At 55.4% G+C, this 11,751-nt stretch overlaps 1 protein-coding gene across 1 annotated transcript in view; it reads left to right on the top strand.

The window, feature by feature from the left end:
- Nucleotides 1–2,749, top strand: part of GMEB2 (glucocorticoid modulatory element binding protein 2) — a 25,112-nt gene extending 22,363 nt beyond the window's left edge. Inside the window, exon 11 of the mRNA XM_021677858.2 lies at nucleotides 3–2,749. Within this exon, the coding sequence (XP_021533533.1) occupies nucleotides 3–650 (648 nt within the window). The 3' untranslated portion in view covers nucleotides 651–2,749. The remainder of the gene's footprint in view (nucleotides 1–2) is intronic.
- The last annotated feature ends 9,002 nt before the right edge of the window (nucleotides 2,750–11,751 follow it).

The following is an 11,751-nucleotide window of genomic DNA, read 5'->3' as shown; positions in this document are numbered from 1 at the left end:
AGCAGTGTGATGAGCACCGCCGTCGGGCCAAGGAGCTCAAGCACAAATCTCAGCACCTCAGCAACGTGCTCATGACGCTGACGCCCGTCTCCCTGCCGCCCCCCACGAAGCGGCCCCGGCTGGCAAGGGCCACGTCCGGGCCGGCTGCCATAGCCTCGCAGGTGCTCACCCAGTCTGCCCAGATCGCCCTCAGCCCCGGCGTGCCCGTCTCCCAGCTGACCGGCGTGCCGCTCAGCAAAGTGGTGTCCACCCTGCCCTCCCCCGTGCTGGGCAAGGGCCCCCCCCAGGCTGCTCCTGCCAGCTCCCCTGCCTCGCCACTGCTGGGGGGCTACACGGTGCTGGCCTCGTCGGGCGCCACCTTCCCTGGCACGGTGGAGATCCACCCGGACGCGTCCAGCCTCACGGTCCTGAGCACGGCCGCCATGCAGGACGGCAGCACTGTGGTCAAGGTGGTGAGCCCCCTGCAGCTGCTCACCTTGCCGGGCCTGGGCCCCACCCTGCAGAACGTGGCCCAGGTGTCACCTGGGGGCAGCACCATCGTGACAGTGCCCACGGGGGCCGTCGAGAGCGCCATGGCCGCCTCGGGGCCCGAGGAGCACACGGCCACCATTGAGGTGGCTGCCCTGGCAGAGGGCCATGAGCACAAGTAGACGCTGGTGGAGGGCGAGGCCCCTCGTGGGCACAGGGCTGGCCGCCTCTCCTCAAGCCGCGGCTGGGCGGGAGCACACAGCCCCGGCGCCCCGCGGGTCACGTTGGGCTGAACCAAAGAGAGGAAACACCAAAACAGACGAGGAGCAGAAGGGATCTCAGACGACAGACCTGTGTAGCCAGCCTCGCACTCGCACTCCCTCCCCCTTCTTTCTTAGGAAATACATTTTTCCATCTGTTGCTTATTGATACTGTTTACACGTTGGGCCTGATCAGGATCCAGGCAGAGAGGACGAGGAGGCAGAGCCGGGGAGCGGGGCCCGGACCCCGTGGGTGCGAGGGGCCCCTGGGGGGGCCTGAGCCGGCTGGGGGAGGGGGTGTCACTAACACATGTCTTGGGAACCGTCCCCAAGTGTGGAAACCCATGGATCCTATGGATTTGGTTTCTTCCCACAGTTTTCTGTAGGTTTAGTGTGGCCCGGCACCCTGTTCTCCCATCTCTGAACAGGCCTCGGTGCTGCTGCTGGTCCCCACGCGGCTTTGGGCTGGGGCTCCCGGGCACACGGGGGTTGGAGTGCAGCCTCCAGGGCACCCGCCTGAGCAGAGGGCCAGGGGGCCCCAGTAGCATGAGTTTGCCATCTGCTCACCTCCTTGTACCCGGCAGGGGCCGTTGCACACGCACCGTGGGTGTCTTTAAGTGAATTGTTTAGTAGGCTTCTAGGAAGAGTCAGATTTATAGCATTTTAACCTAAGCAACGCTGAGTGCCTAGGCTCCCCGAATTTGCTCTGGATTCCAGAGTGCTTTGTACAAGCAGTTGTCAGGACGGCCCGCGGGGGACTGTGTGTGCTGGTGGTTCCTTCTGCTCTGGCCGTGAGCTCTTGGCACCGGCAGGCCACCCAGGGGAGTGTGACGGTGGGTGTGCCCCTGGGGCTTTGGTTCCGGGGTTAGGGGGTGAACAGAACAAGCCAGGAACTGAGGAGGATCTGCATGGGCCGAGGGCTCATTGTCAACCCCTGTGCTCAGCCTGTTGGCGGGGCCATCATAACAGCCTTAGCACTTAGCCCCCCAAACTCCCTATGCCCCCTACCTGGAGGTGGAGGTGTATTTGGGGGACGGCCTAGTAGTCTGGGCCAGGGCCAGTCAGGGTGGGGCCCTCCGTGGGCCACGTGCAGCTCTGATTCCGGACGCAGGAGGGAGAACAGGCAGGGGTCCCCTGAAGGCCTGGAGCCGTCTCGGGCAGGGCCCCAAGGCCCGTCCGAGCCCTTGAGTGGCAGGCCCCCAGACCTGCCAGTTCTGTTGCTTGCTGAACACCCTTCTCTGGGAGAAGGGGAGGGGGCTTCAGAGACAAGACGCTGCCCCACTTTGTGCTTCGAAGGGAACTGAGTTCTGTGTGTCCGTCCTTCCATCCGTCAGGTGCCCCAGACCTACCAGAGCGGGCCTCGCCCCCCGAGTCAAGCCACCGACCGAGGTGGTCTTTTTCTGTTTTCTTTCTGTTGCGTACATGTTTGCTGTTCTCGTGGGTCAGCTGGTTTCAGCATGATGTTTACTTGCTGGTGTACGTGCTCATCTTCACGGTGTCCTGATGCCCGAGGCAGTGTGATCCCCGGGGGTGGGCGCTGCCCCGCCTGGCCAGTCCTGTCCGTCTGCACCCGCTCAGACCATAGGAGAAACCACGTGGCTGATAAAACTGTGTCTTGTCCTTGGAGGCTTTGTCACAGTCAGCCGCTGCCCTGCCCTCAGACCGCAGGGGTGCTGGGGGGAAGTGCATGTCAGAGCCATAGAAACAGAAGCCACAGCCCCGAAATAACTGCAGCACGCCCCCCCCCTTCCGCCCGGGCTGGGGGGCAGACACCTGTGCCTGGCAGGGCCCCAAGCGGGGAGGGTTCCTGGGGCTCTGTCAGTGCGCCCGCGCCTTCCAGTCCCCCGGGGTGGGTCCGCGGCGACTTCTGGGGAGCAGGACTGGATTGGGTTTTTCTCGCGGTGCCGAGCGCTGGCTCAGAGGCAGCCTGGGGAAGGGAAGCATCCGGGTTCTACTTTGTATGTTGTTTTGCAAGTATCTGCTTGGTACTTTGATTTACAGTAAAAACATTTTTCATAATGTGTGTCTGAGTCTTGTGATGAAAGCTTGTGGGGGGGGTCAAGTTCGTGTGGGCCTGTGCCCGCTGCAGACGGCGCTCTGAGCGAGTGCTCGGGGGCCCCAAGGCCCTTCCTCTGTCCTGAGGTCAAAACTGTCTTCACGTCAGCACCAGGTGCCGGGCCTTCCTCCCTGCCTCCACCCTGTGCAGCGTTGACGCCCATGACTGGTGGGCCCTGGCCCTCAGAGTGTGTGCGAGTCCGCACCTACAGAGGTGGTCAGGTTTAGCTCGTCTCGTGGTAGCACTGCAGCAGCCCATGTGCAGGAGCCTTGGGGCCCCGCGTGCAAGGGGTTCCCGGGTGGGAATGCAGGGCCACCATGCGGAAGTGGAGCGGCCCCCCTGCCCTTTCCCATGCGGGAGGTTGAACCACTTGCCAAGAGAGGGTGGCAGAGCCAGGCTGTGATCCGGGCTCTCTGCCCCTCGTTGGGAGCTGCTGCTGGGACAAGGAGGAGCAGAGGCGACCCCCAGGCAGCTGGGGAGGCCTGTGGGGAGAGGGAAGGCCTGTGTGGGCTCCCCGGAAGCGGGGCATCCTCTGCAATGGGTCTGAGGGGCTCATTTGTGTCCTCGATCTCTTGCCCGCCCCAGCCCTTTCTAGGAGTCCCTGGACCACCGTGCCCCCTGCTAAAGATGCTTTGAAGGCTCCCCACTCCTCTCAGGAGGAAACCAGCCCCCCCGTACCAAGGGCCCCTCCTCGCCCTTGTTCCTGGTGAGGCATGTGGGGCGGCTCTGCAGCCACCCCCCCTTTGTGCATACCCGCCCCCAGAGCACCGCAAGCCCAGTGGGCAGCGGCTCCCCACTCCTGCGTGCTCAGCTGGGGAGCAGCGGGGGCAGGAGTCTGCCTCGGGGACATCCGCTAATTGAGCACTGCTGAGCTTGGAGGCTCCTGCTCGTGGCTCTCTCTCCTGTGGCTTGGGCGCCACCCCACTAGAAGTGTCACGGGGATATTAATGAGGGGCACAGCCCTCCCCCGGGGCAGAAGGGACAGAGGGGGTCCAGGCAGCGTCAGTGCTCGGCTGAGCGACCTGGAGAGACCACTGCCGGAAACTGGGCAGGAGGGTCACTCGGTGTTGTAGCTCCCATGGATTTGGACAAACCTATAAAGACGCATTTTACTCGATCACTGCGGTGTCTCACTGTTCGCACTGCCCCAAGGCCGTCCGCCCTGCACCTGCTGTTCAACCCCTGGCCCCACCCCGAGGACCACACAAAGTAAAACTCTGGTTGCAAATCCCAGTCAAAAAAGCTTGAAAAACACCCTTTGTGCTGGATTCCCTCTTTTGTTAAGTAATGTTCCTTCCTATATCTGTTTATTCTGTGGGTGGTTTTCTTTTCTTTTTTCTTTTCTTTTCACCTTAAATTCTAGATCGTCTGAAATTAATATTGCTATGTCAGCCTTTATTTATTTATTTTTGGTGGGTAGATGCCTGGCATACCTTTTTCCTTTTTCATCTTTGACCATATTGTGCTTTTGTGTTTTGGTGCATCTCTGGTAAGTAGCAAATAGTTGCATTACTCTCCTTTCAAAATCCAATCTCAGATTCTCAATCTCTTAATAGAATGTAGTCCCTTTACGTTTATTGTAATTACTGCTACATTTGGATTCAGTCTCTTACCAAGTTGTCTTAGGGGCTGAAGTGTTTGTGAGGAGTTGTTTTGACTTTTGCTTCCTTCTGGGTTGGCTCTCCCTTTTCTTTCCTTCCTTTTCCCTCCCGTGTGGATAACTCAGCTCTCTTCTGTGTGGTGGCTTTAAAACACACCACTGTCACATCAGGGTCACCACTTGTCGAGAATGGCCAGCAATCCCTGTACCGACGGATGAAAGGTGACTCCAAACTTTGCCGTGAAAGAGAGGAGCGGGCAAGGGGGTCAACGCTCAGAGACGAAGACCCTTTGCTCTTCTTTGCTGCCACTTTTATTGGTCCTTCAGGATAATCACAAATCCTTATCAGTGTTTCTCAAGCACGTGATGTGTGACAAGGGGTCTTGAACTGGGAGGATTAGCAAATATGCGTGTTCTACGAGTTCTGCTAAACATAGCCTAGGGGACAATGCACACATCTCTTTGATCCCAGGGCGGCTGTTCAGGCTGAGAAAGCTTCCGGGAAGGCAACTCCCCACGGTATAACAACTGCAGAGTGGTCAAGCAGGCCTCAGCATTCCAAAGGCCCACGCCTTCTCTGAAACCTTCCCTGCCCCCAGTGGCCTCGTGTTACATTTTAGCAAGCCAGGTATTATGGCTGATTTCCTGCTCTACATTAACAACAACATCTCGACCTTTCTGTTTCTTTAAAGCGGCAGCAAGTAGTTTGAGACAGCTCCGCTGTGTAGATATGCTTCACATCTCCGGCGGTGGATAGGGCTTTCGTTCCAATTCTGCAGACTATGATGAGAAGAAAAACAGTAATTACTACAATAGCAACTCCTCCCACAGAAGTTGGAGTCGGACTTCCCTCCCTTTGCTGTGGGCTGGCCTTAGGGACTCACTTTGAACGACCAGGACGGGGCATAGGGGCCGCTGCAGTTCCAGCCCCCAGCCCACGTGCCAGACCTGGAGGGCGGGGCCCCAGATGACCCCAGCCACAGAACATGAATCTCCTGGCCGAGGCTCTGGATGTTATGGAGCTGGCCCCTGGTCCAGGTCCTGAGCTGCAGACCTCGTGAGCATAATAAATGGTTGTTTTATTTCACTGAGTTTGGGGGTCATTTGTTATGCAGCCGCATTCCCTGGGACCTACTGTGTCTTCATCAGCTTCTCTCCATCTGAGCCACGTCTGGGTCCTACTCTCTTTTTGGTGGCCGGAGGGGCCAGACCTGGGGAAGGGGCCATCCTGTGGTTTCCTGTCTGCCGGAACGGCTGAGCTGGACACTCTTCTGCAAGACAGTTTTGCCGTGGCCCTGGCCAGGACCTGTGGATTTCCAGGTCAGATTCCACATGACTTCTCCCTGCTTAGGGTGCCCGCACCATGAGAGGAGGATGAATTCGTGTGCCACTGACCTGGTATTGTAAGAACTTCTCTGTTCTTGAACTTCATCTACATGGAGTCATGCATTAACTACTCTTTGGGGTTGGCTGCTTTCGCTCAACAGAGCGTACTTGGGATCCATCCGTGCTCTCGTGAGCATCGGGGGCAGTGCCTTGGCTTCCTGAGCGGTGTGTCATTATACACACATGCCACAGTCTGTTTATGCCGTGGCCTGACCATGAACGTTTGCATTGTTTCCAGTTCTTGACTACAACGAAGAAAGCCGCGGGGAACCCGCAGGCCCCAGTACAAGGACGGCCACCAACTCCTGCTGGCCGCTCCGCCGACCCAGGCTTCGTTAAGAACGAAGATGTGGGGCACGGTTGGTTGAGCATCCAGCTCCTGGTCTCCGTTTAGGTGCTGATCTCAGGGTCGTGAGATGGAGCCGCGCATCAGGCTACATGCTGGGCATGGGGTCGGCTTGAGATTCTTTCTCTCCCTCCCCCCGCCGCCCCCCCACACGCACACGAGAATGAAGATGCAGGTTGCTCTCTCTTGGGTAGACACCTAGGAGCAGAATTGCTGGCTCATAAGCAGGTGCTCATTTAACTGTATCAGAATCCGCCCAACTGTCTTCCAAAGTGGCGGTACCACCTCACACTCCCACCAGCACTGTCGGAGGGCCGGCTGAGGTCTCTCCACAGCTTCACCAGCGCCATGGATTTCCAGTGTTCTCAGCCTGGCCGTCCTGTGCTCCCAGCAGCGTCTCACTTGATTTGCATTTCCCTGGTGACCAGTGATGTTGGGCACCTTTCTAATGTGCTTGTGGTTATTTGCATCTTTTCCTATATGAAGTGTGTGTTCAAATATTTTGTTCATTTTAAAAAATATTTTATTGGGGCGCCTGGGTGGCTCAGTCGGTTAAGCGACTGCCTTCGGCTCAGGTCATGATCCTGGAGTCCTGGGATCGAGTCCCGCATCGGGCTCCCTGCTCGGCAGGGAGTCTGCTTCTCCCTCTGACCCTCCCAACCCTCCCCGCTCTCATGTGCTCTCTCTCTCAAATAAATAAATAAAATCTTTAAAAATATATATATTTTATTTATTTATTTGATAGAGCATGAGCAAAGGCAGAGGGAGAAGCAGACTCCCCTCTGCGCAGGGAGCCCGACGCGGGGCTCGATCCCAGGACCCTGGGATCATGACCTGAGCCAAAGGCTGATGCTTCACTGACAGAGCCACCCAGGCGCCCCTATTTTCTTCATTTTTAAGAAGAGTGCTTTAAGGGGCGCCTGGGTGGCTCAGTCGTTAAGCGTCTGCCTTCGGCTCAGGTCATGGTCCCAGGGTCCTGGGATCAAGCCCAGCATCGGGCTCCCTGCTCCGCGGCTCCGCGGCTCTGCGGGAAGCCTGCTTCTCCCTCTCCCACTCCCCCTGCTTGTGTTCCCTCTCTCGCTGTGTATCTCTCTGTCAAATAAATAAATAAAATCTTTAAAAAAAAAAAAAAAAGAAGAGTGCTTTAAAAATACCGAATTTTAAGATTAAAAAGGTAATCTGCATGCAGCTCTTCATCAGATATATGTATTTTGAATATTTTCTTTCAGTCAATGGCTTGCTTTTTCATTTTTCTCACTAGTGTCTTTGGAAGAATAGAGATTTTTGAAATTTATGAAATCCAGTTTATCAACTTTTTTCTTTTCTTTTTTAAAGAAGATTTTATTTATGGGACGCCTGGGTGGCTCAGTCGTTGAGCATCTGCCTTCGGCTCAGGTCATGATCCCAGGGTCCTGGGATTGAGCCCTGCATCGGGCTCCCTGCTCCGCGGGGAGCCTGCTTCTCCCTCTCCCACTCCCCCTGCTTGTGTTCCCTCTCCCACTGTGTCTCTCTCTGTCAAATAAATAAATAATCTTAAAAAAAAAAGATTTTATTTATTTTATCAGAGAGAGAGAGCGTCCTCCTGCCCCTGCACCAGCAGCTGGAAAGCCTCCCCTTTCAAGGGGCCTGGCTGTGGGTCAGTCCTGGGTGCTCTCCTGACATTTGCAGGGGCACGGTGGCCAGTAGCCCACGCTTCTGGATTGCAGAGGGCTTCCCATATCCCCCCAGCCTGCCCAGTGCCTGCTATGCAGTCAGTGTTCCTTGTCCTGAACTTGCCCTTTCCACGACCAACCCCTCTGACCACACCAGGTCCTGGAGGCAACGGGTGGCTGGGGACTGGACCTCGCCTGGGAGGTGACAGGGCAGGCTGGCTGCATGCTGAGGAGGGAGGCCCAGAGGTCAGGCACGTGGACTTGAGCCTCTGGCCATGTCTGTGTTTCTACAGAGGAGATCTAGGACTCTGGCCTCTGAGGACCCGCCTCCCATCCTTCAACCTGCATCCTGCTGGGCTGTGGATGGTGCCCTTAGCCTCGGCTTTCCTCTGCTTCAGTGGGTTGGGGCTCAAGGTGGGTACAGCCCACCTGACAGCACACCAGGTGTCCAGCCGTATAGAGAGGTCAGGTGCTGGGGATCTAAGCCAAGTCTGTAGCAGCCCAAAAGCTCCAGGCCCCCAACAGGAGTGGCGCCTCCCTTTATCGGGAGTGCAGACACGCCCTCCACCTGCGGGGAAGCGCCCTGCCCCCAACGTGTCACCCTAAAGGACCTGGCAGGGAGGAGGCCATCAAGCTGCAGGGAGGCCCCGCCCCCAGCGAGGCTGGCCAGCTCCTCTCCCCTTTTCTGGGGGCACATCAGGGGGCTTTTGGGATTGTCTTCCGTGTTCACAGTGACCACCCTCATCAGCTCTGCAAGGCTCACTCTCCAGGGGCTCAGGGCCTGGTCTGGGGGCTCCAGGAAAGGTTCCAAGTGTGGGATGGGGGCGCACGGAGAGTGGTGCAGAACTGTTGTGGGTTGGGGTGGGGAGAACAGCTGGGGCAACCCAGCGGTGTAGACCTTTCCTGGGGTGAGACCTCCCCTTCCTGGCCCCCATGTCAGGTAGGATGGCCCCAGGACCCTCAAGGCTGTGCCCCTGCCCCCAGGTGAAACTGGGACCCTCCCACTCATAGAATCAATCACCTGCTTGCCCCCAGGCCAGGGTGTGACTTCTGGCTGGCTAGGAGGGCCCCTGGGTGGGCCCTGGGAGGGTCCTTGGGGGCCTGTACCTGGGTGTTAAGTTCTCTCTAGGTGGATCTTTTTTTTTTTTTTTAAGATTTTATTTATTTATTTGAGAGAGAGAGAGCATGAGAGGGGGAGGTCAGAGGGAGAAGCAGACTCCCCGCCGAGCAGGGAGACCGATGCGGGACTCGATCCCGGGACTCCAGGATCATGACCTGAGCCGAAGGCAGTCGCCCAACCGACTGAGCCACCCAGGCGCCCTTTTTTTTTAAAGAATTTATTTATTTGACAGAGAGAGACACAGCAAGAGAGGGAACACCAGCAGGGGGAGTGGGAGAGGGAGAAGCGGGCTTCCCGCGGAGCAGGGAGCCCGATGCAGGGCTCAATCCCAGGACCCTGGGATCATGACCTGAGCCGAAGGCAGACGCTTAACGACTGAGCCACCCAGGTGCCCCTCTCTAGGTGGATCTTAACCAGAGCCTGCTAGGACTAGCAGAGACCAGACCAGGCACCTCCAGTGGGGCTCCACACTCTGAAGGGGTGCCAGTAAGGGGTTTCTGGGACTTTCCCAGCGGTTCTGGAGATGGCAGAGGGCGACGGGCCGAGCTTTAGCCACTAGGAAATTCTCTGGGTGAGGAAGGCCTGGTTAACTGGGGGAGGTGTTGGCTGCATGCTTCATTTACTTTTTTTTTTTTTTTTTAAAGGTTTTATTTATTTGAAAGAGAGAAAGACAGCTAGAGAGAGAACACAAGCAGGGGGAGCGGGAGAGGGAGAAGTGGGCTTCCCGCCGAGCAGGGAGCCTGATGTGGGACTCCATCCCAGGACCCTGGGATCATGACCTGAGCCGAAGGCAGACACTTAACGACTGAGCCACCCAGGCGCCCCGCTTCATTTACTTTTTCATCGGATGTAATTTCAAACAAACTTACACTAAAGTTGGAAACATAGTGCAAAGGACTTCTATATACTCTTCATCTAGATTCACCAATTTCTAACATCTTGTCCCGTTTGGTTTATTGTATAAATAAACTTAGGTCTGAGCTGTCTGGGAGCAAGTTGCAGACGTTGAGCCCTTTACCCCTGACCCCTTAGTGTCTGCTTCCTAGAACATGTCCTTTGTGACTCATTAAACCAAGAGACGTGGCCTTGATGCCGTGTTATTGATAGCCCACATCCACATTTCTCTTTTAACTGTCTCCCAATTCCACACTTTTGCATATGTGGTTTTTAGTCTGAGAATCTGCAATGCCCCAACCTTTCGTGGTCTTTTGTGGTCTGGACATGCTTGCGGAGGTGGTCATTTTGTAGAGTCTGTGATGCTTCCTTGGGATTGGTGTGAGGTTTTGCATTTTGGGCTGGAACCACGGGGGTGGGGTGTGTCCTCCAAGCGCAGTGCCTGGGGTGCATGATATCAGTCTGTCCTGTTGCTGGTGATGTGAGCCCTGATCCTAAGGCCAGGAGAGGTCTGACAGTTTCTCCACGGCAAGAGGTATCCCAGGGCAGATGCCTTGAGGCTGCATGAATATCCCGTCTCAGTTATTACTGTGATGGTTGCAAACATCATCCCTTTCCAAACCTTATCCCTCTGCATTTACTGGTTGGGATAGCCAAGCAGACTTTCGAAAGGACTGCTATGTTCCTAGCAGGGAGGGATGTGGATGTGGGGGTGAGGAGGCTGCTGTAGGGCTCTCTGCTTTCTGGGGCTGCTTGGGTTTGGAGCTGGGCATGCTAATGGTTGGAGGTGGAATGTGAGGAGGGTCCAGGATGCCTGGGCACCTGGGAGGATGGGGTGCTCATCTATTGAACTGGGAGGCTGTTGGGAGAGCAGGAGGAGAAGGTTTGGGCCCAGTGCAGTGTGAGCTGTGAGTCTGGGTTTCAGGGAGGGATCCCTGCGGAAGATGACAAAGTTGTCACCAACAGCATCATGAAGGATTTGCAAGGCCAGAAGGTGAAGCGCTGTCATCCTGGCTTATGAGCCACTGGAAAAGGGAGGAGAACACCCTGCAAGAGTTCACGATTCAGTACCTGATGCCTTTTACACTTTTCATTTGTATTTGAATAAGGAATATAAGCACTTAGTACAAACTCAACGTACAAGAAGGTAGAGGAAAAAAAGTAAGTCTTCTTCCTGTCCTGGCTGTACAGTTCTGATTCTTCCACAACCCTGAGATCATGACCTGAGCTGAAATCAAGAGTCAGATGCTCGTCTGGCTGTGCCATCCAGGAACCCCTGAACTTTATATACTTTTCAATTCTTTTTTTAAAAACCCAAGGTGCATTGTGGTCACTTCAATTTTCTTCTTTAACAAGGTATCTTGGCAAAAACTACATTTCACATATTTCAGATGCCTCCTCTTTTATGGCCTCAGAGTCATTCGGGGTACAGGGGAGGGGGTGCCAGTGAAGGAGGGGCAGCCCTCAGTGATGGGCATTGGGGTGCAGGTGCCCCTTCAGATCACTACATTTGTTGTCTTTGGGGTAAATACCCAGCAGTTGCTGGGTCGTAGGGTAGCTCTATTTTCAACGTCTTGAGGAACCTCCATACTGTTTTCTAGAGCGGCTGCCCCAGCTTGCATTCCCACCAACAGTGTAAGAGGGTTCCCCTTTCTCCGCATCCTCCCAACACCTGCTGTTTCCTGACTTGTTAATTTTAGCCATTCTGACAGGTGTGAGGTGGTATCTCATCGTGGTTTTGATTTGTATTTCCCTGATGCCGAGTGATGTGGAGCATTTTTTCATGTGTCTGTTGGCCATTTGGATGTCATCTTTGGAAATGTGTCTGTTCAGGTCCTTTGCCCATTTTTAAATTTGATTATTTATTTTTTTGCTATTGAGTTGTATGTGTTTCTTATGTATTTTGGATATTCACCCCTCATCAGATATATGGTTTGCAGATATATTTTTTTGCATTCTGTAGGCATCT

The sequence above is a fragment of the Neomonachus schauinslandi genome, chromosome 10 (assembly GCF_002201575.2).
Source record: "Neomonachus schauinslandi chromosome 10, ASM220157v2, whole genome shotgun sequence".
Lineage (NCBI taxonomy): Eukaryota > Metazoa > Chordata > Mammalia > Carnivora > Phocidae > Neomonachus > Neomonachus schauinslandi.
Note: the sequence above shows the minus strand (reverse complement) of the source record. Positions and strands in the feature narration are given on the sequence as shown.